The 27,891-nt window shown below is 42.0% G+C and overlaps 1 protein-coding gene and 1 pseudogene across 1 annotated transcript in view; both read right to left on the bottom strand.

Annotated features, from left to right (window-relative positions):
* The window catches only part of Dnah12 (dynein axonemal heavy chain 12), a 196,393-nt gene that overhangs the window by 71,598 nt on the left and 96,904 nt on the right, over positions 1 to 27,891 (bottom strand). The window contains exons 39-49 of the mRNA XM_045135823.1: positions 26,670 to 26,836; positions 24,625 to 24,880; positions 21,355 to 21,654; positions 18,604 to 18,782; positions 17,324 to 17,516; positions 13,744 to 13,905; positions 11,905 to 12,099; positions 8,333 to 8,466; positions 6,897 to 7,059; positions 5,072 to 5,152; positions 3,882 to 4,062 (exon numbers count right to left, since the gene is read on the bottom strand). Coding sequence (XP_044991758.1) covers positions 3,882 to 4,062; positions 5,072 to 5,152; positions 6,897 to 7,059; positions 8,333 to 8,466; positions 11,905 to 12,099; positions 13,744 to 13,905; positions 17,324 to 17,516; positions 18,604 to 18,782; positions 21,355 to 21,654; positions 24,625 to 24,880; positions 26,670 to 26,836 — 2,011 coding nt within the window. The remainder of the gene's footprint in view (positions 1 to 3,881; positions 4,063 to 5,071; positions 5,153 to 6,896; positions 7,060 to 8,332; positions 8,467 to 11,904; positions 12,100 to 13,743; positions 13,906 to 17,323; positions 17,517 to 18,603; positions 18,783 to 21,354; positions 21,655 to 24,624; positions 24,881 to 26,669; positions 26,837 to 27,891) is intronic.
* On the bottom strand, positions 20,048 to 20,716 carry LOC101613353 (annotated as a pseudogene).

Here is a 27,891-nt window from a genome sequence, read left to right as displayed (position 1 = left end):
GCCTGTGAAGCCCAAGGCCCCAGGTTTGATTTCCCAGAATCCACGTAAGCCAGATGCACATGGTGGCACATGCAACTGGAGTTCATTTGCAGTGGCTAAAGGTCCTGGAGCACCCACTATCCCTCTCAAATAAATAAATAGATAAGTAATTTTTTTAAAATAAAACTTCTAAAAATAGCAATAATATTGGAGGGAGCCAGGCATGATGGCACATGCCTTTTATCCCAGCATTTGGAAGGCAAAGGTAGGAGGATCGCCATGAGTTTGAGGCCAGCCTAAGACAATATAGTGAATTCCAGGTCAGGCTGAGCTAGAGGGAGATCCTACCTCAAAAATAAATAAAATAACGCTGGAGCCAGGTATGGGATTACAAAAAGTAATGCTTGGGTTGGGAATAATAAAAACATTGCCCTTCAAGTATTATTTGTCTTGTATGATCATGAAAAGAATTAGCAACACAGAAACTTTAGTATAGGTGTAAACTGATGACTCTCAAGTGTTTGGGGATGATAAGTCCTTTTGAACAAATTATATCATAATGGCCTAGATAGCCATGACCTCACTGTGCCTGGCACTACCTACACAAGACCCACATAACAGCAAGAAAAGATAATGACATCAAAATTTAAAGAGAGTCTAATTGAGAGAGGGAAGGGATATAATGGAGGTTGGATTTGTGAGGGAGAAAGTGGGGGAGGGGAGGGAATTATCATTGTTTATTGTCTATAATTATGGAAGCTTTCAATAAAAAAATTTTTTGAAAAGTAATTAGGGCTAGAGAGATGGCTTAGTGGTTAAGCGCTTGCCTGTAAAGCCTAAGACCCTGGTTCGAGGCTTGATTCCCCAGGACCCACATTAGCCAGATGCATAAGGGGGTGCACACATCTGGAGTTTGTTGGTAGTGGCTGGAGGCCCTGGCACGTCCAGTCTCTCTCTCTTTCTCTCTGCCCCTTTCTCTCTCTGTCTGTCACTCTCAATTAAATAAATAAGTAAACAAAAAGAAATTATAATGAACCAGGGCAGGTAACTCTGGCAGGCTCTGGGGGCTGCCTCCTCTGAGAAGTAGCTCCTCTGGTAGTCTACTTCTGCAGTTTGGCTTGGTGAGCCGTTCTTAGTGGCTCACTCTAAGATCTATTCCTATAGTTCTTCTAACAATTCTAGTATCCATTTGTAAATTCCCTTAAAAATCCTTGTCTTCAAGCCGGGTATGGTGGCCCACACCTTTAAATCCCAGTGCTCGGGAGGCAGAGGTAGGAGGATCACCATGAGTTCAAGGCCATCCTGAGATGACATAGTGAATTCCAGACCAGCCTGGGCTAGAATGAGACCCTACCTCGAGAAACAAAAAGCAAACAAACAAAAAAATCCTTGTCTGCTCATACTCAGTAGAATCCATTTTGTTTTCTACAACTGACCCCTAACTTATATAATAGAGGATTGCCTATCAGGAAGAGTATAAGTAACGGATTCCAAATGAAAGGGGAACCAAAGACTAATGACGTGAACTTATGGGTTTGAAGGCATTAAGAATCTTCTATCAAAGAAGAGTGCTGAAAGCCCTTGGAATGCAGCAAGAAGACAGTTCCTTAACCTGGTGGTCTTGGTTGCTAGAATGAAGCATCTGTTGAAAGCAAGGTCTTCTAAAACTCATCATCTTGCTATGACAAACCTCTAAGGAGAGAATAAACACTACGAGAAGCATGTGGCTTTTAAATGCAGGGGACAGAATAAAGAAAGAGAATAACAGGCCAAGTCTTTAGTTTTGTTTTGGTTTATGACAGTCTCTGAGCTGCACGATTTATTCTTCTGGTCTAAGTGACAGTATACCCCTGCAATTATAGGGTTTCATCTCAACCTGCACTACACTGCAGATAAAGAAATAGGCAAAAACATGTTTTGGAGAACTGACATTTTGCAAAACGTAGCATTTTCATTTATATGGGAGAAAAGGAGGTGTTTAAAAGGGTATGCATTTCAAATTATTTCAGGCTCCTGTATGAGAGAGAATTTCAATAAAGAAAACTGCTTAGATTTAACCAGCTGTAAGTAGCATGCCAGTGTACTTAAAATCATGACAAAAATTTCTTTTGTCAAGTTGCACATGACATATTATATGCTGTGGCATGTTTAGGGCAAGATGGCGATGTGCTGTTGTTCACGAGAGTTTTGTAAAACTCTTCAGTGAGTGCTCCTACGAAAGGCTTATTCTTCATACTGTGGTTTGAGTCAAGAATCTTCAGAGCCAGGCGTGGTGGCGCACGCCTTTAATCCCAGCACTCGGGAGGCAGAGGTAGGAGGATCACCATGAGTTCGAAGCCACCCTGTAGCCTGGACTACAGTGAGACCCTACCTCAAAAAAAAAAGAATCTTCAGGTCCAGTGATCCATTATCCTCATAGGTCCTTACTAAATTTATCATTACTAGGATTACTAGGATCTGGATAATTTTTTTACAGCTTGGCCTTCTGTGAATCAAGTGGTTTTATCCCTGCTTTCAAGACCAAATATTATTTATTTTTATTTATTTATTTGAGAGCGACAGACAGAGAGAGAAAGGCAGATAGAGACAGAGAGAGAGAGAGAATGGGTGCGCCAGGGCCTCCAGCCACTGCAAACAAACTCCAGATGCATGTGTCCTCTTGTGCATCTGGCTAACGTGGGTCCTGGGGAACCGAGCCTCGAACCAGGGTTCTTATGCTTCACAGGCAAGCGCTTAACCGCTAAGCCATCTCTCCAGCCCTCAAGACCAAATATTATAAGCAAGTGGTTGGCATGGATCTCCTGATACATCATAATTTTGAAGGCTCCCAAAAAAATTGGTGTGTGCTTTTCCAATACACCTTCTTTTGAATGTTTTGCCACCACATTCTCTCATGATGTTCATGGCAAGGGGTGGCAGATGATGTGAGGTGATTGTCAATCAAATGCTTTTAAATTATTTTTCTGTGCTTTCTGTGTTCCAAGGCAATATTTTTCTAATAACTGTGTGCCTTTCTGCAGATCATCTTCTCCATCAACAGTTTGGCAAGACTGATGTAACCGGTATAGAAGGTTTTAAGATTTCCATATTCTTCTCATTTTAAGTGTAGGCACAATACTTGGCATGACTAAATTTAATCTCAGGATAAGAGAATTCTTAGTATCCTTCTAAGCTTCCAGTGCTGTTTCATAAGATTCCTACAATAAATCCAGGTACCCCCCAAAAACATGCATGTACATGCAGGTACCCCCACACAAACATGCATGCACACACAGGTACCCCACACAAACATGCATGTACACACAGGTACCCCACATACAAACATCTGACATATGGTTAGGTGAGTAGGCAAATAAAGGGGCTTGAAAGTGCCGAGCCCCGCTATCAATGAGTGATGCCTCTCCTGTTCTGTTGGGTGCGGCTATTCTAAACTTGCCTAAAGACTCTGGAGGCACTCATAGACAGCACAGTATATACCATGCTCAGCTACGTTGACATGAATTTTAAGTTTTACTGTGCCCAAGAAGCTATAGAAGTAGCTCCATCTTTTTTTCATCTCCCTTCCCTTTTCTTTACTTCTTGCCCTGTAGAAAAGAATCACTTTGGGCTGGAGAGATGGCTTAGTGGTTAAGGCGTTTGCCTGTAAAGCCAAAGGATCCCAGTTCGATTTTCCAGGACCTATGTAAGCCAGATGCACAAGGGGGCGCGTGTGTCTGGAGTTCATTTGTAGTGGCTGGAGGCCCTGGCACACCCATTCTCTCTCTCCCCCTCTTTCTCTCTCTCCAATAAATAAAATGTGTTTTTTTTTTTAAATCACTGACTACTCAGAGATGACTTATCCCATTTTCACTGATTGAAAATTTACATAATACAGAAAAAGCCAAGATGGCTGTTTCAGACACTTCCCTTGAGGGTGTCCAGTGCCGACAAAGCTGCTTCCAAACTTGGGATGGCCTCGGCTAGGTCATTCTCACACTCGTTTTTCAGCGCTTGAGCCTCCTCGGCCTTCCCACTGGCTATCTCTTCATCTAATTTTACGAACTTTCTCTTTGCTTCCACCTGTGCAGATTCTATCTCAATAACCTAAAGAAAAGAATTGAGAAAAAAGAAGACAAGTCTTCAAGTAAATAAGTGCTTCCTCAAGTCTAAATATGCTTGTTTGTTATTTATTTATTTATGGGGTGAACACATGGGCACACCAGGGCTTCTAGCCACTGCAAAATAAACTCCAGACACATACATCACTTTGTGCATTTGGTTTTATGTGCATACTGGGGAATCAAACATAGGTTGGCAGGCTTTGCAAGCAAGTGCCTTTAACTGCTGAGCTTTCTCCCCATCCCTGCTTCCTCAATTCTAAAGACAAAAAATTTTGAAAATTAGGGAATTCAACACATCATTTTGAAGACTAGAAAGGTCTAGAATAAAATGAGGAAAAATACAAATAGATGTGATTCTATTTGGAAATGGCCTTCATCTTTCTCTTCAAAAATGACAAAGCCAGGCTGGAGAAATGACTCAGCAATTAAAGCCCTTGCTTTCAAAGTCTGACGGCCTGGGTTCAAATCCCCATGTAAAGCCAGATGCACAGAGGCACAGGCATCTGGAATTCATTTGTAGGGGCAAGAGGTCCTGACATATTCTTTCTTCTCTCTCTCTCTCTTTCTCCCCTAGAAAATAAATAAATGAGAATATTTTGAAACAGGCTGAAGAGATGGCTTAGCAGTTAAGGCACTTGCTTGCAAAACCAAAGGACCCAGGTTTGATTCCCCAGGACTCACATAAGCTAGATGCACAAGGTGGTGCATGTGTCTGGAGTTCTCTTGCAGTGGCTGGAGGTCCCTGGGGCACCCATTTACTCTATATATATCTGCCTCTTTCTCTCTCAAATAAATAACTAATAAAAACATTTTCAAAAGAATTTTAAAATGACAAAGCCCGCATAGAACCTAAGAGATAGTTAGTCAGTAAACAAGGGTAAAAGTCCAACAAAAGTGACAACAACAACAAAAATTAAGGCTTATTTTCCAGGCTAATTTTATAAATCTCACTTGTTCTTTAACACCAATAAAAAATATCCAGGCTGCTGCACCTGCATCATCCGGGCATTTTCAATCTTAGCATCCTCCAGCTTGGGTTGCAGCTCAACTAGCTCCAGCTTCATCTCGCCAACCTGAACGCAACACTTGGTATTAGCTTTCAATCGCCACAACAGCTATCAGAATCAACAAAAACTCACATACATCATAAAGGAGCAGAAAAAGTCTTTTTTTTTTTTTTTTTTTGAGGCAAGCCCAACAGACTACCTCTTCTTTTTATAAGAAAGAGGGAGAGTGAGAGAGAGAGAGAGAGAGAGAGAAGGGGGAGGGAGAGAATTGGTGCTAGGGCCTCCAGCCCCTGTAAGTGAACTCTAGATGCATGTGCCACCTTGTGCACATGTGCGACCTGCTTGTGTCATCTTGTGTGTCTGGCTGATGCAGGGCCTGGAGAGTCAAACATGGATCTTCAGGCTTTGCAGGCAAGTCCCTTAATCACTATGCAATCTCTCCAGCACCAGCTGTATTTTTTTTTTTATTTGTTGTTTTTGTTTTGCAAGGTAGGATCTTACTCTAGCCCAGGCTGACCTGGAATTCACTCTGTATTCTCAGGGTGGCCTCAAACTCATTGCGATCCTCCTACTTCTGCCTCCCAAGTGCTGGGATCAAAGATGTGCACCACCATGCCCAGCTGTTTTTTGTTTTGTTTTGTTTTGTTTTTTGTTTGTTTTTTTAAATACGAAAGAAGGAGAGAGCTGGAAGGAAAGACGGCTTAGCAGTTAAGGTGCTTGCCCATGAAGCCTGAGGACCCGCTTTGAACTTTCCAGGTCCCATGTAAGTGAGACACACAGTGACAGAAGCGCACAATGTTGCATATGCACGGGGGGGGGGGGGGCACACGCAACTGGAGTTCAATTGCACCAGCTGGAGGCCATGAAGTGCCAATTCTCCCTCTCTCTCTCTCTCTCTCTCTCTCTCTCTCTCTTTCTCTCTCTCATACAAAAGGCCAGACTGTTGGGTTTGCCTCAAAAGAGAGAGAGAGAGAGAAAGAGGGAGGGAGACTGGGTGCGCTAGGACCTCTAGCCACTGCAAACAAACTTCATACACATGCACCACCTTGGGCATCTGGCTTTACGTGGGTCCTGGGGAATAGAACCTGGGTCCTCAGGCTTTGCAGGCAAGTGCCTTAACTGCTGAACAATCTCTCTAGCCCTTCTCCAGCTTTTTGCATGATAAGCAAACCATGAGAGTCCTTCCAGTTCTTTTCACAACAGACTATGGGTCTGTGGGGAAAGGCAAGCAGAACGGAAGGAGGTGGCTCAGGTGTCCCGTGCTGGTGTGTGCATCCTGTGCAATGCAAGGACAACTGCTATGGCTCGCATTGAGCTAGCATTAATGGGCATTACCAAAACATGACTCATTGAAAAAGCCCATCCTGTATGTGTAATGTATGTCACAATATTCTCTCAGTGACAAAAGTTAGTTCAAAATAAAATAATGAGGCCAGTCGTGGTGGCACATGCCTTTAATCCCAGCAGTCAGGAGGCAGAGGTAGGAGGATCGCCGTGAGTTCGAGGCCAGCTTAGGACCATAGAGTGGCTGTCAGTCACATCAGCCTGGACTGGCATGAGACCCTACCTCAAAAAAAAAAAAAAAGCCTGAAAAATAAAATCAAATAAAACAATGTATTTGAGTCTCTGGGGTCTAGGCAACTTCTCTAAAACTTTAGGAGGATCCTGGTGGAGTTGTGGAGATCTGAAGCACTGTGTATGGCGTACATAGCACTTCACACACTCTCAATAAATTGCAGAGCTTGCTGTGGTTCTTATGTCCTACGTTCATCAGTCTAGACTCCCATTCTGAGCAGCTCACTGAATATACCTGAGACTCGGCAAACGCTAACTGGTCAAGCCCGTTTACGTAGCGCTGTTTCGCTTCCATGACAGTCTGCCGTTTCTTAGTCAAGAGCTGGCGAAATGAGCCAATAAGTTCAAGGTAAGAAGTGGCTGTCACATAGTTATGTCGTCCTAACTCTTGTAGGAACCTAAAAGAGAGGTGGACAGTGTACTATAGTATGAGTGATGGGCTTCACAGGATGTAAATTCAACACAGCCTTAACCACAGGCACTTGAGAATAAAGGTGAAGTTTTATGTAGAAGATAGTGAACACTGGAACTTCATAAGGCTCTAGAAATGCACACAAGACCATATCCCAGAACACACATAAGCATATCCTATCTGCAAAATATCAAGTAGTATGTATTTCAAAATCACATTTTGTCACATTTTGGCATCAGTTGGGAGCAGGGAAGAAGAGATAGCCTGTTAGTCTGCTTTCAGCCAAAACTATGAGCAGTAACTTTGATAGCTGAGAAGTAGCCAGCTTTCTCTAGACACCCTTTGAAGTAAAAAAATAGAAAGAAAGAGGAGGTAAGTCTGCAAAAAGAAAGAAGAAAAAAATGTCCAAAGAGAATCAGTGATGTTAAACAACAAAAAAAATGTCTTGGGTTATAAAAATAATTTATTTTTATTTATTTATTTATCAAAGAGCTAGAGAATGGACATACCAGAGCCTTTAGCCACTGCAAACAAACTTCAGATGCATGAGTCACCATGTGCTGGGGAATTGAACCCAGGCTGTCAGGATTTGCAAGCAAGGGCCTTTAACTGAGCCACCTCCCCGGCCCATAAATTTCTTATTTTGATAAAGCTACATAAAGTCACTTTCTGTTACTTGTAGGTATAAGGTCTTAACTAATTAAATGATCAGGAAGGTTTAGAAAACAAAAATAGAGCCAGGCGTGGTGGCGCACGCCTTTAATCCCAGCATTCGGGAGGCAGAGGTAGGAGGATCTCCGAGAGTTCAAGGCCACCCTGAGACTACATAGTGAATTCCAGGTCAGCCTGAGCCAGAGTGAGACCCTACCTTGAAAAAACAAAAACAAAAACAAAAACAAAAACAAAAACAAAAACAAAAAAAACCAAAACAAAACAAAACAAAACAAAACAAAAATAGTATCACAGTTTTGGATCTTCATAGAAAAAATGCTCTAAGAAATAAGGCATCTACATCATTTAAAATCATTATTATTGAGCAGGAGAGATGGCTCAGTGGTTAAAGGTGCTTGCCTGCCAAGCCTAATGGCCCAGGTTGAGTTCCCCAGTACCCATGTAAAGCCAGATACATAATGTGGCTCTTGCATTTGGAGTTCGTTTACAGTGGCAGGAGGCCCTGATGCGCCCATTCTCCCTCTTTCTCTGTCTGCCTCTCTGTTAAATAAATAAATAAGTATTTTTAAAAAGTCATTATTACTGACCTTTCTGAAAGATCCATAATGGAGGTGTGAAAGTATTTACATATTGAAACAACCTCTTGTCGTTCATTATCAGTAAGCTCCAGTGTTTCTAAGAAATTCACAGCTACACGTTCAAGAGCATCTTCAGGCCATGGCTAAAATAAGAAAAAGGAAAATTAAGCCAGGTGTGGTGGCACACGCCTTTAATCCCAGCACTTGGGAGGCAGAGGTAGGAGGATTGCCATGAGTTCAGGGCCACCCTGAGACTACACAGTGAATTCCAGGACAACCTGAACTAGAGTGAAACCCTACCTTGAAAAAGCAAAAAAAAAAAAAAAAAAAAAAAAGGAAAATTAGTTAATGATAAGTACTCCTAGCTAGGTATGATAGTTTATGCTTTTAATCCCAGTACTCAGGAGGCTGAGGTAGAAGGATTATTGTGAGCTTGAGGTTAGCCTAGGCTACAGAATAAGTTCCAGTTCAGCCTGGGCTAGAATTAGACCCTGCCAAAAACAACAACAAAAAGCTGAGGATTCAACTATGTATACTAAGTGACTTCGTGTGGGAGAAGAATTTGGGGGTTGACAATGCAAACCTTAATGAGGAAAACAGAATTAGGGACTGAGGTCAGAATATTTTATATATTAAAATGAAAAATAAGGGGCTGGAGAGATGGCTCAGCAGTTAAGGCACTTGTCTGCAGAGCCTGATGGCCTGCGTTCGATTCCTCAGTATCCATGTAGAGCCAGATGAACAAAGTGGCACATTCATCTAGATTTTGCTTGCAGCAGCAAAAAGCACTGGGGCACTCATTCTCTATTTCTCTCCCTCTCTCCTCCTCTCTTTCTCTTTGCAAATAAGTAAAAACTATGTGGGGCTGGAGGGATGACTTAGCCATTAGGGCACTTGCATGCAAAGCCAAAGGACCCAGGTTCGATTCCTCAGGACCCACATAAACCAGATGCACACGATGGCACATGCTTCTGGAGTTTGTCTGGTGGCTGAAGGCCATGGCATGCCTAGTTTTTCTCTGTATCTGCCTCTTTCTCTCTCTCAAATAACTAAAACAAATAAATAAAAATTTATTTAAAAAAGCCGGGCGTGGTGCCGCATGCCTTTAATCCCAGCACTCGGGAGGCAGAGGTAGGAGGATCGCCATGAGTTCAAGGCCACCCTGAGACTACAGAGTTAATTCCAGGTCAGCCTGGACCAGAGTGAGACCCTACCTCGAAAACCCCCCCAAAAAAAAAAAAAATTTATTTAAAAAAAAAACATATGCCAGGTGTGGTGGCTCACACCTTTAATCCCAGCACTTGGGAGGAAGAGGTAGGAGGATCACCTTGAGTTCAAGACCACCCGAGACTACATAGTGAGTTCCAGGTCAGCCTGGGATGAAGTGAAACCGAACCTTAGGAAAAAAAAAAATGTGTGTGTGTGTGTGTGTGTGTGTGTGTGTGTGTTAAGAATAATAAGAATAATACACTATGAAGGAAGAGCTAATGATATTTTATATATCAAAAGTATATTAGCGCTGGAGAGATGGCTTAGTGGTTAAAGCACTTGCCTACAAAGCCTAAGGGCCCATGTTCAATCTCTGTCCAGATCCTACGTAAGCCAGACACCCAACGGCGACACACGTGCGACGTTGCACATGCACGCGGCGTGTTGCAAGCCTCTGGAATTTGATTGCAGTGTCAATTCTCTCTTTTTCTCTTTATCCCTCTCCCTTGCTCTTTCTAAAAATTTTTTTAATATATTACACTGCTTTCCCTATTCTCCCACTTGGACATATACCTAGTGGCATGTCAGCTGCAAGAGATGACAGTTGTCTGCACAGTATCCATTAGCCCCTTTTTCCTTAGGACTTCACATTTATCCTGGGTGGCCAAATGTCCAATTAAAAGACTACATTTCCCAGGTTCCTTTGTACTGCAGAAGAGCCAATGACATCTAAGCAGTTGTGTCTTTGGAGAAGGCTCTTTAGAGTGATACACAGAGCTAGCACACATATTTTTCACCCTACTTTCTTTTTTCCACTTCTGACCCAGAATACAGACATCCTACTGTCATCTTAGAGACTATAAGCTTCCTCTGAGGATGGGACCCATACACTAAGGATATAAAAAGCAAAAGGAACTTTGGGTCCTAATGACATTAATAATCCAAAGAAATCTACTCTGCCTACTTTGGACATATTTTCTTGGTAGCACTATGGACTGAATTTGGAGTCTTGTGCATGCTAGACAATACTTTACGGCAAGATCTCCCTCTAGTCCAGGTTGACTTGGAGCTCACTCTGTAACAGGCTGGCCTCAGACTCAGTGACCCTCCCACCTCAGCCTCCTAGGGCTACAGGCCTGAGCCACTGTGCCCAGGTTTCTTTCCCTCCCTTCCTTCCTTCCTTCCTTCCTTCCTTCCTTTCTTTCTTTCTTTTTGCAGGTAAAGTTTCACTCTAGCCCATGCTGACCTGGAACTCACTCTTTAGTTCCAGCCTGGCCTCAAGCTCACAGTGATTCTCCTACCTCTGCCTCTCAAATACTGGGCTTAAAGACATATGCCACCACACCACACCTGGTTCTTTCTTTATTTTATTTTATTTTATTTTATTTTATTTTATTTTATTTTATCTTATTTTTTCTTTCTTTTCTTTTCTTTCTTTCTTTCTTTCTTTCTCTCTTTCTCTCTTTCTTTCTTTCTTTTTTCTTTTCTTTTTTCCTTTCTTTTTTTCGGTTGCCCACTTTTAATAGAACTGAAAGAAAATATCATGGTTTTGAAAAAGATACCGAGAAGTGTAGCATTATATTTATAAGACTTCACAAAAGAGAATTTATGCTTGAGCATAAGTTGAGTTTGATTTTTGTTTTTTGGTTTGGGCTACTTACTTAAATAGGAGCAGTATTAAGATAAGGCTTGCACAAATAAAAGGTTTTGTTTTGTTTTGTTTTGTTTTGTTTTGTTTTGTTTTGTTTTACAGTTCTTTTGTTTTGTTTTGCTTTTTTGTTTTGTTTTGTTTTGTTTTTCAAGATACAGTCTCACTCTGGCCCAGGCTGACCTGGAATTTACTATGTAGTCTCTGGGTGGCCTTGAACTCACAGTGATCCTCCTACCTCTGCCTTTCGAGTGCTGGGATTAAAGGTGTGCGCCACTAGGCTCAGCTTTTACATAGCTTTTCCTGATGTATGAATATTAAAACATCTACTATTTGAAATATGTCTTTAACATCACCCTCAAAAGGGCAGAATGTGTTTTTAAACATAAAGTTAATAAATAGGCAAAAGTGGATAAATCAGCATCAACATTATGGCTCTTTTGTATAATTTTGTCAGACGATTGCCCCTCAGGTCTCAAAGGCCACAGCATGCACTCCTTGGTGTGGCATTGGTGGGCACAGCTGTCTTTCAGACTGTGAACTCCCTGTGGGTAACATGGAGTCTTAAGTCCCTGTCATTACTGTAATCAATCAAGCTATTGTTGAACAGATGTCCATTAATCAAGGCTTAACCAATATTTTGGTAAAATTCTAAGTATTAGCAGCCCCCAACACACACACACACACACACACACACACACACACACACACACACACTACAAACCTGAAACCAGTCGATAGTGCAGCAGTTGATGAGCGATGGGAACTGCCTCAAACGATTGCGAAAGGCATCTCCAATAGGGCTAAAGGCCACCACAACATGAAGGTTATCCTTGCAGCGGCTCACGAAGAAAGCAAACAGGGCCAAGGGGCTCAGTTCGTCATGCTTATTGCCAGCCTGAGCCACCGGGCGAACTCCCTGGAGAGAACCGGAGAATAGAAACCTTGTAAGTAAGATGTACGACAAGGAGATTGCTAGCTATTAGATCACGGTTTTATTACTCCCTGTCAATGCCTTTACATTTTTGTTTTCATAGCAATAGATTAGCTTTGATACAATTTGTACTTAAAAAATATCCCAATAAGCACTTCTCTTAATGCTCATACCCATATATTAATGCTACTCTCACTTTTAGTTAAAGAACCTTCTCTTTGCAGATGGCAGTGACCTTGGGATGACTCACAAGGCATCATGGTGCTGAGAGGAGTGCTCAGCGCTGAAATATTATTTCTATCACACCCTCCAAGGCTCAGGGTCCATTGCGGAAGAGGTGGCAGAAAGAATGTAAGAGCCAAAGGAAAGGTAGGACACCTTACAACATGTTTCTCCAGACACAAAATGGCCTGGATATCCATGACCTCATAGTGCCTGACATTACCTACACAAGACCATCATAATAGGAAGAAAAGACCATGACATCAAAATAAAAGAGAGACTGATTGAGAGGGGGAGGGGATATGATGGAGAGTGGAGTTTCAAAGGGGAAGTGAGGGGAGGGAGGGAATTACCATGGGATATTGTTTACAATTATGGAAGTTGTCAATAAAAAAATAAAAATAAATAAATAAATAATCTTCTGACAGACATAGTAGCTCACAATTACAACCCCAGCACATGAAAGACTGAGAGGCAGGAAGATCACCATGAGACCAGCCTGGGCACAAGGTGTCGCATGTGTATGGAGTTCCTTTGCACAGTTCCTGACTTTTAATTCCAGCACTTGGGAGGCAGAGGTAGGAGGATTGTAGTGAGTTAGAGGCCACCCTAAGACTCCATAGTGAATTATTTATTTATTTGAGAGGAAGGGAGATTGGGCATGCCAGGGCCTCCTGCCACTGCAAGTGAACTCCAGTAACATGCACCACCTTGCTTATGTGGGGACTGGGGAATCGAACCTGGGTCCTTAAGTTTCACAGGCAAATGCTTTAACCACTAAGCCATCTCTCCATCCCTCTGCCTTTTTTTTTTTTTTAAAGAGAATTTTGTTTTAAACTGGGCTGGAGAGATGGCTTAGTGGTTAAGGCACTTGCCTGCAAAGCCAAAGGACCCAGGTTCAATTCCCCAGTACCCACATAGCCAGATGCACAAGGTGGAGCATGTGTCTGGAGTTGTTTGCAGTGACAGGAGGCCCTGACACACTCATTCTTTCTCTCTATATATCTACTTCTCCCTCCCTCTCTCTCTCTCTCTTTCTCTCTCTCTCAAATAAATAAAAATTTAAAAAAATAGATGGACTAAGGAAGATGGTCACCATCAACCTCTAACCTCCACATGCATGTACACACACACCTGCACACACATGCATGCACATAAACATGTGCACACACTTAAAAAATGGCATCACTCAACAGGTAAACAAATTGCTATTATTAGGAGGACAGCAATGACAAAACAAAACCTCTGCCTCACAATTACAGTAGCAGTAATTTAAATTTCACAAGATGGTTACTAACGTACTTTAACATTTTAATTGCACAAGCTAGATTTACCCTGAAGAGCAGAGCAAAGTTTTGAAGATAAGAAAAGCCCCATGCTGAGAGCAGCATTCCCCAAGATGTTTACCTCCATCACTTCCTGCTTCTCGTCTGCTGCGAAGATGTTGGGCACCTCTCCAGTATTGAGCACACTGTCGATGTCTTCCAGGAAAGCTTCCTCTTTGATCTGAGTGTCTGTGATGAGAAACACTGTCTTCTGGCCTTTCATACCTACATTTCTCAGCAAACCCTGAAAGGCAAAATGCATAGACATGTAGTTGAGGGCACCTTGCTTCTGGTGGAGATGTCAATCACTGACTCCATTTCCCCATCCTAACTGCTGGGCTGCCCAAGCTTGTAGATACAGTTAATGATTCAGAACTCATGCAATTAAGCAGAACCAAATTGCTATTTCTTCTGAGACCAAGAGGGACTTGAAATGGAAAACATTGCTAGTGCCAAGAAGGAAGTTTATAAAGGCCAGTCATTATACAGGCCAGTAATCTAAACTACTGGGGGCCTGCGTGGCCTCATGGGATGAGCATTTGGGAGGCAGAGGTAGGTAGATAGCCATGAGTTTGAGGCCACCCTGACACTTCATAGTGAATTCCAGGTTAGCGTGGTCTTGAGAGAGATCCTACCTTGAAAAAAACAAAACAAAACAAAACAAAAAAATTAAACTAAAATTTCATCTCATTCTAAGCTGATTGTTAAATATTTATCAGCACACAACTAGTATAAACTCATAGTTCATAGTGAAAAATTCAATAGAAGTGATTTTGAAAAAAATATATTGGTGCAAAATGGCTCATGTCTATAATCCCAGTATGTGGGAGTTGTAGGCAGGAGAATCAGAGGTTCAAAGTCATCCTCAGCTACATAGTGAGTTCCAGGCCAGCCTGAGCTACATGAGACTCTGTCTCAATTATATGCACATAATTCAGTATACTAAAATTATTAACTAGAATTAATATTTCTACTCTATAAAAAAATAACAATTTTTCTTTGGTCTTCCTGAGGTAGGGTTTCACTCTAGCTCAGGCTGACGTGGAGTTCACTCTGTAGTCTCAGAGTGGCCTCGAACTCATGGCTATCCTCCTACCTCTGCCTCCTGAGTGCTGGGATTAAAGGTGTGCACCACCACACCCGACCAGCAATTTTTATATTATATAAAACTTTGCATTTTTAGATTAACTCTATCTTCCAATATGTAGGCTGTCTATTTATTCCTAAATGTAATTTTCTACCATAAAAACAATGGAAGTTTTTTTTGGACACAAGGTCTGACGGTGTAGCCTAAAATGGCCTTGAACTCACTAGTTGCCCAGACTGTCCTTGAACTCCACATTTTCCTGCCTTGGCATTCTGAGTGCTAGGATTTCAAGCATGCTTTATTGTGTCAAGCCTTGAAATTTTGCCTTTTTTTTTTTTTTTTTGAAGGTAGGGTCTCCTTCTAGTCCAGGCTGACCTGGAACTCACTCTGTAGTCCCAGGTTGGCTTCAACCTCACAGTGATTCTCCTACCTCCATCTCCCAAGCCTGACTCTTTGCCATTTTTTTTGACAGGGTCTCATGAAGTCCAGACTTTCCTGAACTCACTATGCAGACTAGGCTGGCTTGGAACTCATAGCAATCCACCTGTTTCAGCCTCCCAAGTGCTGGGATTACAGACATGAGCCAGCATGTTCTGCATAATTAGTTCTTTAAACAAGAAGAACTATAGGTAGTTGTGTTAGCTTTATAGTTACTAATAGTATATACTATATCAAAACCAAGGGAAAGTATAATAGAAATACATTTAAATTACTCCCATGAGCATCACTACCTCGACAAGCCACATTCAGGGCTGAAGACATGGATAAGTGGTTAAGGCCCTTGCCTGCAAAGCCTAGCGACCCAGGTTCAATTCCCCAGTATCCACATAGAGCCAGATACACAAAGTAGTGCATGCATCTGGAGTACATTTTCAGGGGCTGGAGGCCCTGATGTGCCCTTTCTCTCTCTCTCTCTCTCTCTCTCTCTCTCTCTCTCTCTCTCTCTGGCATTTATGGTGGTGCATGTCTTTAATCCCAACCTTTGGAAGACAGAGGCAGGAGGACCATTGTGAGTTTGAGGCCAGCCTGAGACTACATAGTGAATTCCAGGTCAGCCAGGGCTAGAACAAGACCCTATGTCGAAAAACAAATTTTGAAAAGCCATATTCAAGTATACAATGTGTGAAACTGTTTCCAAATAGGAAAAGAGAGTTAATGTTCTCAAACTACTAATTATACACCAAGCACATTACAAAGAGCTGCACATAGACTATGTAATTTAACCACAGAAATATGTGAAATGACTAGAACTACCCAATTTTATAAGAGCCCAGGAAGCAGCACCAGGCCATCTCAGGAGCCTCATACCAGAACCCCGAGGCAGAGGAGGTAGGCCCTTGACAAGCCGGAATGCTGGACTGGGAGCTCAGCGCTAGTCTGGATGCATCACACCACTGCAGACAAGAGGTGAGCGCCCTGGTGGGTTAGACACACAGCTTCTTAAACTGTGTTCCTACCTCATATGGGGACACAAAAATGAATGTGGGGGTCATGAAAAATCGGAAACAGTGAAAGGCTTACTTCAAAAACAAACATGAAACGGATCCAAGGTGTTTCTGACAGTCTTGGTTCTGAGCACACCTTGGAGCACTTCACACTGCACATGCTGTCATGCCATGCCAGTGAATGCTGCCCGAGACATCTCTAAGCCACATGCCCAGCCTGTGAGGTTTTCATTTAGCAGTCAGATGGAAATCATGAACGCATCTTAAGTAGCCCCCGCCCCCGGGACAAGGATAAAGGTAAAATCAGTGGCAGTGGCTGTGAGAACGCAGTGGATAAGTTGAACTAGAAAGCTTTGCTCTACCGTGCATCATTCCCCACAGCATCCTGCTCAGTAAGACACAGACAACCAGACCTGCCACCTTGCACTGCTGTGTCTAAAGAATGAGATTTGGGGGCTGGAGAGATGGCTTAGCGGTTAAGCACTTGCCTGTGAAGCCTAAGGACCCTGGTTCGAGGCTCGGTTCCCCAGGTCCCATGTTAGCCAGATGCACAAGGGGGCGCACGAGTCTGAGTTCGTTTGCAGAGGCTGGAAGCCCTGGCGCGCCCATTCTCTCTCTCTCTCCCTCTATCTGTCTTTCTCTCTGTGTCTGTCGCTCTCAAATAAATAAATTTAAAAAAAAATTTTTAATAAAAAAATAAAAAATTTTTAAAAAAAAGAATGAGATTTGGGGCTGGAGAGATGGCTTAGCAGTTAAGGCACTTGCCGGGAAAGGCAAAGGACCCAGGTTTGCTTCCCAGTACCCAGGTAAAGCTGGATGCACCAGGTAGCGAATGCATCTGGAGTTCATTTACAGTTGCTAGAGGCCCTGGCATGCCCATTTCACCTCTCTATGCCTCTTCCTCTCTCGAGTAAATAAATAATTTTTTTCAAAAAAATGAGATTTTGCTAGGTGTGGTGGTGCATGCCTTTAATCCCAGCACTAGGGAGGCGGAAGTAAGAGGATTGCTGAGAGTTCGAGGCCACCCTGAGACTACCTAGTGAATTCCAGGTCAGCCTGGGCTAGAGTGAGACTCCACCTGGTGGGGGGAAGGGGGAGGCATGCAACATTGGATGTAGTCACAGTTTTACCTTTAGATCCTCTCTCCACTCATTCATACCATAGCTCTTAGAAATCTCTGGTTGAAAAATAAGCATTTTTGCCATCGATGTAGCCAAATGAGTCAAAGATTGTCGGCCGCTTCCTCCCAGTCCAATAAGCAAAGCATTTCCACCAGACTGCTTTAGAATTCGACATATTTTCGATAAATGCTCCAACACATACCTGCCGAGATAATGCTCTTTACTATGCATGACATGTAAATGTACATGTAAATTCATTTGCCACTTTATTGTTTTCTAGCATCACTTTACACTGTAAATGTATGCAGAATTTATTTGGACACTGAAATGTGCAAAATAAGACTATGTCTGAGTGGAAAATATGTAGTGCAAGCCAAAAATGCACATGATTGGACTGGATAGATGGCAGTCAAGGCGCTTGCCTGCAAAGCCTAAGGCCCCAGGTTCCATTCCCCTGAACCCATATAAGCTGGATGCACAAAGTGGCATATGCATCTGGAGCTCGTTTGAAGTGGCTGGAGGCCCTGACATGTGCCCATTCTCTTTCTCTGTGTCTTTTTCTCCCTCCCTCCCTCTCTCTCTCTTTCCAATAAATAAATAAATAAAATATTAAAAATGTAGATGATTACTTTGATTACCACAAGTCATGGTGAGGACACAGTAAAGGGACAGTTGGCTAAAACAGAGAACCTCAAGTAAATTTCTAATATTTTACATTGTAATATGATAATACATGTTCATCATTTTGTTTGAAATATTTCATAATAGAGCTGGAGAGATGGTTCAGCAGTTAAGTTGCTTTCCTGCAGAGAAAAAGCCAGATACACAAGGTGGCACATGCATCTGGAGTTCATTTGCAGTGTTTAGAGGCCCTGGTGCACCCATTCTCTATCTACCTCTTTCTCACTCTATCGATCTCAAATAAATAAATAAAGATAAAAATATTTCATGATAGGGCTGGAGAGATAGCTTAGCAGTTAAGCGCTTGCATATGAAGCCTAAGGACCCTTGTTCAAGGCTCAACTCCCCAGGACCCACGTTAGCCAGATGCATAAGGGGGCGCATGCATCTGGAGTTTGTCTGCAGTGGCTGGAGGCCCTGGTGCACCCATTCTCTCTCTCTCTCTCTCTCTCTCTCTCTCTCTCTCTCTCTCTCTCTCTCTCTCTCTCTTCCTGCCTCTTTCTCTATCTGTCACTCTCAAATAAATAAATAAAAATAATAAACAAAAAAATTTCATGATAAAAATTTACAAATCAAAATTTTCAAGCGTCAACATCAGATGTAATTACCTAAACACAACAAGGTTCATTCTCGTTTTGTGAGTTTGGTTATACTCATCCAAGCACTGGTCAACAATGTCATGAAAATGCTGAATGTTTGGAATTTCAATATAAACTCTATCATCTCCTTCAAGGTCAGGATTCATGTAATCACCAAACATGAGACTTCTTAAATCCTCTTCAGTTACCTGCATGATATAAATAAACAAATTACATAAGAATTTTTTAAAAATTTAAGAAAATGTATAAATTTTTATTTTATCTATATTGTGGGATGATTATTAATTAAATAATTGTTTTAAAAGAAAAATAGTATACTTGTAAAATAAATATGTAAAATTAAAAGTTTTGTTAGTTTTTGGGAGGGGGGTTCGAGATAGAGTCTCACTCTAGCCCAGGCTGACCTGGAATTCACTATGTAGTCTCAGGGTGGCCTCGAACTCATGGCAATCCTCCTACCTCTGCCTCCTGAGTGCTGGGATTAAAGACGGGTGCCACTAAGCCAGGCTAGTTTTGTTACTTTTTTTCCCCAAAGGTCATTTTCAGGATGTGGACACATCTCACTTTAATTGAAAGCTGTCATTTACAGCACATTCAGCGATGAACAAGCAGGAGAGCTGCTGGCTTCTGAACGTACGAATACATAATTGTCCTTTGTGTTCAAGAGCATTGCACAGGGAAACCACCCACCTCATCTTTCTAGACATTTTAAAGGATGATTAGCCATTCTTAGAAATTCAAGAGTTGGAAGTACCTTACGGACAGCAAATAAAAACCTTTTCCCATATTTTTAGGCAAACAACTATGGGCAATTCTACTTGATAGGGAGATTGAGCTAGGGCAGGACACTGTAAAAGAGGGTGCCACACAAACAAATCAGTTTTCCTATAACAGAGACCCCCCACCCCTAGCTCACTGTCTGTTGGTATCAGGTCACCTCAGTATAACAAATGGAGAAAATCTAACCAGCAAATTCAAAATGCTTCTGAATTTAGGGACAGGAAGGAAATTCTTATACATAAGGGCTCCGATTTACCTACAGCAATTAGTATTCTTGTTTTCATAAGGAATTGTTCTATATATTGGAATGGTTTAAGAAAAGTATTATCTAATTTTGATTTAATTTTACCCTTTCAGAAGAGATAGGGAAGAGAGAGAAAGTGAATACAGGGAACTCAAGAGCCACCTAGATTTGGGGGGAAAGACTAAGGGAGTTTATTACACCCACACCCCTCAGGAAAGAATCCTATAGCTACGTTATCCCAGTGAACCAGCTAACGCATATGACTGCAACAAGAGGAATCCAAGTTAATACTGAAATCATAAAACGTGGTATTTGACAACAAACGGGCTCAAAGAGCTCATCGTGGAGGTGGAAGCACAGAGCTCTTGCTCGGGGGGCTGGAGTCACACCGCTGCTCTGGGCTCCACCGCGCTCACACTCAGGCAGACACTACTGTGGCGGTGGCTCCTTGGTGGTACCACTCACTGCAGTGCCATCGTCATAGGGGGCAACAGCACCATGGTATCATTGCCTGTAACGTAAACCAGGACGTCGGAGGAGTTCCTGCCATTGATGTATGGGTAGCAGTTCCAAACACAGCTAATCAAGTGGCCCTTGAATGTCAAGATAATGCTGATAAACAGAAGGATAATAAGGACCAAGCAAGTAGGGTTCACTGACATATCATCTCTGTGGGGAAAGTCAGGAGGCAGCTGCCGTACATACTCCTGGATGGAGTTTGGATGAACAAGCACAGTGATAGCCACCAAGGTGTTCAGGGCAAAAATCACAGATCCGGTAACAGAAGAATGGGATGATCCCTGCAGCGTGTGGCTTGTGGGCACCATAGGTAGCCATCGCACATATCAGGCTCATGAGAAGGGAAATCGCAATGGCAATGCACATGCTGGCATCATCCATGAACTCGGAGTTCCCTCTGAGCTCAGAACTTGAAAAAGGATACTGGTTTGGATCAGCCGGAGTGCTCAGTAAGATCAACAGGAACACAGCATTGATGATCAGGGACCACACGCCGAGCAGGACGGTGCCGGTGCGGTCAGGGCAGCACAGGCAGCCGCTGTTGGAGTAGAACCGCGTCCAGGGCGCGACCAGCTTCATCGCTCCGGCCGGCCGCGGGCGGGACGCGGCGCTAGCTCGCCCCCAAGTTGGAGAGAGCCGAGTCGGTGTCGTCCCCACCTCCACCCCCGATGGCGGGGAGAACAGAGCTAACCTGCCGCTTCCCAGCCCCTCGGAGCCACGGGGCCTTGAGCTTGCCTAGTTTTGTTACTTTTTATAGAGACTGGAGAAACATTTTTTTAGTGACTGTCGAGAAGATATTAGGAGATCCTCTCATATTATATGATCTATACAATTTCATCAGTATCATATACAGCTATTCAGTTTATTCTTTTTGTTTTGTTTTTTCAAGGTAGGGTCTCACTTAAGCTCAGGCTGACCTGGAACTCTGTAGTCCTAGGCTGGCCTTAAACTCACAGCAACCTTCCTACCTGTCTCCAGAGTGTTGGGATTAATGGCATGCACCACCATGCCTGGTTTACAGTTTATTCTTTAAGTCATTTCTATGCTACATACATTTCCCTGAAGATTAATGCCAAACACTTACCCATAAAAAAATAAAAGAATATGTTGATTTAAAAGCAAGTATATTTTAAAAAGACAAGTTAATTGAGTATAAAAATGTATGTGCTTGTACTATTTCAATCTGACATGTTCTTAATTACTAAGTAGTTACTCACGGGCGCATTCTCTTTCCTCAAGTGTGCGAAGACACCATCAAATGATTCTTTAAAATGATCCTTTATGACAGTTTTAATTAACCTGAAGAGCCAGTATCGATCAATGTCATTGATGAGGCGATCATAAAACACACGGAGAACCTCATGCACAAACAGGCGGATCATGGTGTGCTTGGACTCCACGGCATCTCTTTCGATGAGTAAGCAACCCCGGATGACGCGAGCAAAATCACGCAAGTTGAATGTATAATGAGATTTTGCAGGAGTGGGCAAAAGATTCTCCATGGATAGCTTATATATCTGCATATGAAAAATGTAACAAAGTAAAAATGAAATGCTTACAATTAGCAGTAATAATAACATAAAAATACTTTATTGAACCTATCATATTAAATAAATTTAGGAAAAAGTACTCAGTACTAAGCCAAGTGCATCCTATGTTTGTTTATTTATTTATTTATTGAGAGTGACAGACAGAGAAAGAGGTAGAGGGAGAGAGATAATAGGCATGCCAGGGCCTCCAGACACTGAAGACAAATTCCAGATGTATGTGCCTCCTTGTGCATCTGGCTAATGTGGGTCCTGGGGAATCGAGCCTCAAACTGGGGTCCTTAGGTCTCACAGGCAAGCGCTTAACCACTAAGCCATCTCTCCAGCCTCCTGTGTTTATTTTGATCAGTAGTGCTCAACTGGCATTAAGAAGTTGAGGGAATTTAGGAGTCTTTCAACTCAGACTTGATCCAGGCTTATTCTAGTTCCCATCTATTTTAACTCTTCCATTTAAAGATGACTTGGAATTATTAAACAGTTTAAAATTGCAACAGGAGGGCTGGAGAGATAGCTTAGTGTTAAAGTACTTGCCTGCAAAGCTAAAGGACCCAGGTTCAATTCCCCAGAACCCATGTAAGCCAGATGCACAAGGAGGTACATGTGTCTGGAGTTTGTTTGCAGCAGCTGAATGCCCTAGCACACCCATTCTCTCCCTCTCTCTCTCTCCCCCTCTTTATCTCTCTCTCAAATAAATTAATTAATTATATAAATAAACAAAAATTGCAACAGAGCCAGGAGTCCTGGCATACACTTTTAATCCCAGCACTCAGGAGGCAGAGGTAGGATCGCTGTGAGTTTGAAGCCAGCCTGAGACTACATACTGAATTCTAGGTCAGCCTGAGCTAGAGTGAGACCCTACCTTGAAAACCAAAAAAATAAAAATAAATAAGTAAATAAATAAATAAATTGCAACAGGAAGTAAAATCAGAAAACTCCTTCTGAAGCATTCCAAATGAAGATGGGATAATTTCCTGTATATTGCCATCAACTTTGGATCCATTCATTCTCCCTCCCCTTCTACTCCCTCACTTCTTCCTTATATGCTAACTATATGCAATATAGAGGTGAAGTGTATTTTCACTGTATGCTGCATCATCAAATGAAAGTTAACATTCTCTTCAAGAAAGAGAAATTAGGGCTGGAGAGATGGCTCAGCAGGTAAAGCAGTTGCCTGCAAAGCGTAAGGATCCAGGTTCAATTCCCCAGGACCCATATAAAGCCAGACACACAAGGTAGCACACACATCTGGAGTTCATTTGCAGTGGCTGGTGGCCCTGGCATGCCCATTTTCTCTCTCTCTCTCTCCCCCTCTCTATCTTCTTCTTTCTCTCTCTCACTCAAATATATATATATTATATATATATACATACATATATATATATATATATATATATATATATATATATATATGGAGAGAGAGAGAGAAAGGTACATTAAATCTTTTTTGATGAATTAAATTTTTGTAATGTATCCTCACAAACAGAAAGTCAAGCACAATTATCTTTTATTTTGGATGTATACTGTGATTTTTCCTCCCATCCTAACCTTCACACATAGTAGTCCTCTAATGAAAAAATAAAAAAAAAATCCTATTCTATCTGGTAAAGGTCCCACTTTCCAAGAGACACCTGAAATACAAATACAATATTTTAAAGATAGAAACACTTTTGTATCAGAATAAGTCTACTGCCCTGTTACTGTTTGAATATGAAATGTCTTCCAATGGCTCATCTGTTGATGGAGATGGGCTTTGAGGAAGTGATTCTATCCTGATGGCTCTGATTTGATCAATGGATTAAACAATTGATGGGTTGATAACATGCAGGCATTATTGGGAGGTGGTAGAAACTAGAAAGTGGGATCTAATTGGAGGACATCACAGGGACATGCCCTGGAAAGACACATATGCCCCCAGCCCCCTTCCTATCTCTCCTTTCCATCTGCCAAGAAGTGAGGAGCTCTACTCTACCACAGCCTTCTGCTGTGGTATCTCACCTCAGCCTTGACTCAGTTTCCCTGCAATGAAGCCAACCAGCCCAGAATCAAACTTTCTTTATTTTGCTAGCACAACTTTTTAGGCTAGGGGTATACCTCCATGGGTATAGTGCTTGCCCAGCATGCACACACCACATACAAGGTGCGTAGTGGCCCATGCCTGAAATCCCAGCATTTGGAAGGTGGATGCAGAAGGATCAGAAGTGTATGATTCTCTGTAGATACACACTGAGTTGGAGACCAACATGGACGACATGAGACCATGTCGCAAGAACAGTGTAAGTTTTCCACTGGAACAAGGGGAGAAAACTTTAGAAAAATATAATCTTGCCAGACGTGGTGACCCTTGGAAGGCAGAGGTAGGAGGATCACTATGAGTTCAAGGCCACCCTGAGACTACATAGTGAATTCCAGGTCAGCCTGGACTAGAGAAAACAAAAACAAAAACAGAGGTGGAGCCAGAGAGATGGCTCGGTGGCTAAGGCGCTTGCTGAAAAGCCCATCAACCTGGGTTCAATTTCCCGGTACAAAGCAGGATACAAAGTGGTGCATGCATCTGGAGTCCATTTGCAGTGACTACAGGTCCTGATGTACCCATTCTCCCTCTCTCTCTCTCTCTCTCTCACACACACACACACACACACACACACACACACACACACACACCTCTCTGTGTGTCTCTCAGATTGCACGTAAACAAATAAAATAAAAAGCACAACGAAGGATCTGAAAGGTGAAGTAACTTGCTCCACATCAGTTTGCTAGGAATATCAGTGAAGCCTCCACCCCAACTTGATTCTCTACTTTCAAACTCTGATCTTCCTGCTCTTAAGTCTTCTGAACAGGGTGTCTGATAATGAAGAGCAATTATAGATGGCTAACAATGTTTTTAAGAGGTCAAATGAGGGTGGCGTCAAATCCTAAAGCATGGCATTATTTTCTCACCTCCATGGTCCCGCTGACTATTTGGTTCCCTATTGAAAAGTACTCTGGAGAAAATCCATGAGTTCTAAGGTAAAGCGACATGATTGAGGAGAAGATCCGGACCATAGTCTCATCACTAAATGAATTAATACTGCAGATGTTGAAATGGCGGATAAAGCGAGGAGTGACCGGATTTCTTCCACCACCTGGGGGGCCCATGGCAGCAATCAGCTCTATGTCAACTAGTGTGATTTTACTTGTGTCCTTAAGATCATACCTGGAGAACACAAGGAAGAGAAAACAAAAAAAGATGATCAAGTGAAATATATACAGGCAGCCTTAGAAATTTAATCTGAGCCGGGCGTGGTGGCACACACCTTTAATCCCAGCACTGGGGAGGCAGAGGTAAGAGAATTGCCATTAGTTCAAGGCCACTCTGAAATTACATAGTGAATTCCAGGTCAGCATGGGCTAGAGCGAAACCTGACCTTCAAAAAACAGAAAAAAGAAAGAAAAGAAATTTAATCTGATTTTAGCTTCTATAAAAGAAATAAGTTTATATGTATTTATTTATGAGAGAGAGAGAGAATGAGTGTTCCAGGGCCTCCAGCTGCTGCACATGAACTCCTGACGCATGCACCACCTTGTGTATCTGGCTTTACATGGGTATTGGGAAATCAAACCCAGGTCATTAGGCTTTTCAGGCAAGTGCCTTAACTGCTGAGCCATCTCTCCAACCCTGTTTATTTTTTATTTATTTATTTATTTTATTGAGGCAGCATTTCACTCTAGTCCAGGTTACCTGGCACTCACTTTGTAGCTCCAGATTGACCTCAAATTCACAGTAATCCTCCTACCTCAGCCTCCTGAGTGCTGGGTTTAAAGGCATGCACCACCATGCCAGGTCTGTGACCTTGAATTTCTGATTCTCCTGCTTCCATTCCCCAAGTGGTAGAATTACAGATGTGTGCCACCACACTCACTTTGAGAATGTTTGATGTGATGAACATTTTCTACTCTCTCAGTGACACTGATCCTATGCCTGGGATGTCCCTTTCCTTGCCTTTTCCTTTCTTTCTTCCTTCCACCTTGGCTGTTTTTCTTGTCTCTAAACCCATAACGGGTGAGTGCTGTACCACCTACTTGAAGCTTGGTTGTACAGATGACAAATGCACACATACTATTATCCTAGCGCTTGGAAGGTAGAAGGATCAGAAGTTCAAGGCCAGCCTTGCCTACATAATGAGTTCCAGGCCAGCCTAGGTTACATGAGACCCTGTCTCAAAAACAAAAACAAGGGAGTGGACTGGAGAGATGGCTTAGTGGTTAGGGCTTTTGCCTGCCAAGCCAAGGGACCTTGGTTTGATTCCCCAGGACCCATGTAAGCCAGATGCCCAAGAGGGCGCATATGTCAGGAGTTTGTTTGCAGTGGCTGGAGATCCTGGCATGCCCATTCTCTCTCTCTCTGCCTCTTCTTCTCTCTCTTTTTCTCTCTCTCTCCCTCTCAAATAAGTAAATAAAAATAAAGTTGTTTTTTTAAGTGAGCAAAAAATATGTCCCATATCATACATCAACAGGGAGAAAAAACCACGCATCTCTAAGGATGACCAAAACCTGGAACAGCCACACTGCCCAGTGCTAGAGGGGATGGGAAGCAACACTCACTTTTATTAATTCCTTCTGGGGATGCAAGATGATACAGCTTCCAGGAAAAACAGTATGGAAGCTTGATTATAAATGTTCCCCACAGCCTCAGGTATTTTTGATTAAGATTAAGCTTCCTGGGCTGGAGAGTCGGCTTAGCAGTTAAGACACATGCCTATGAAACCTATGGACCCAGGTTCAATTCCCCAGTACCCACGTAAAGCCAGATGCACAAGGTGATGCCTGTGTCTGGAGTTCATTTGCAGTAGCTGGAGGCTCTGGCGTGCCCATCCTCTCTCTCTTTCATAAATAAATAAATAAATAAATAAATAAATAAATAAATAAATAAATAAATAAATAAAATGAGATGCAATGTCAGTATGGTTTATGAAGATATTTGAAGATTTTAATGAAATATTTACCAATGTCCACAGTCAAAAAATTGCCTTAATAATTCAATAGGAGGTTGAGCTCCATATTTCTCCAATGCAGGCATATTCATATCATCTATAAAAATTATACACTTCTTTCCCATAGGTGGTCCAAAAACTCCTTTGCGCCTTTTATCCAATCTAGCCATAATAATGTTCTAAAAATTTAGAAAGAAAGAGTGACATGTTTACCTATAATAGTATTACAACATCATTATTACAATTGCTTATGTTAAATCCATTCATGCTGTCAGGCTGGGAGTGGTGGCACACGCCTTTAACCCCAGCACTCGGGAGGCAGAGGAAGGAAGAGAGCCATGAATTTGAGGCCAGCCTGAGACTACAGAGTGAATTCCAGGTCAGTCTGGACTAGAGTGAAACCCTACCTGAAACAAAACAAAACAAAACAAAAATCTATGTTATCAATATCCATAGATAGTAGTAGCAACAACAATTTGTTTATTTTGTCAATGATTAACAACATAAATTTTTTTAAGATTTATTTTTATTTTATTTATTTATTACAGGTAGAGAGAGAGAGAGAATGCGCACGCCAGGGCCTCTAGCCACTGCAAATGGACTCCAAATGCATGCGCCACCTTGTGCATCTGGCTTACATAGAACCTGGAGAATTGAACCTGGATCCTTAGGCTTTGTAGGCATGCGCCCTAACTGCTAAGTTATCTCTCCAGCACATAACAACACAAAATTTTAACATCAGAAAAAGTGTTCAAGCCGGGCATGGTGGTGCATGCCTTTAATCCTAGCACTCAGAAGGCAGAGGTAGGAGGTTCTCCATGAGTTAAAGGCCACCCTGAGACTACATAGTGAATTCCAGGTCAGCCTGGGCTACAGTGAAACCCTACCTCAAAAAATAAACAAAACAAAGTTTAATAATCTTCATAAGGAAATAATATCAAGCAGTTTATTTGGGTGTATTGATTCTGATTTAGCCATATTTAGGGTGATACTAAGCTTCAAATTCACCATCATTTCAATGAACACTTATTGATATCTTTCTATGTACTCAGATTATAGCACAAATATTTATGTGTTACATTTATATTGTATACCTCATATATAATTTATTCAATATTTCCTATACTGCATACCCCAACATTAATTTTTTTACTTTACTTTTAAATTACTTAATGTTTAAAAGTACGAAAAACAAACAACAAAAAAGAAAAGTATGAATTGTTCCAACCAGCTG

This window comes from Jaculus jaculus, chromosome 16 (assembly GCF_020740685.1).
Source record: "Jaculus jaculus isolate mJacJac1 chromosome 16, mJacJac1.mat.Y.cur, whole genome shotgun sequence".
NCBI classification, from domain to species: Eukaryota; Metazoa; Chordata; class Mammalia; order Rodentia; family Dipodidae; genus Jaculus; species Jaculus jaculus.
The sequence above is the reverse complement of the archived record's forward strand: the minus strand, read 5'-3'. Positions and strand labels throughout refer to the sequence as shown.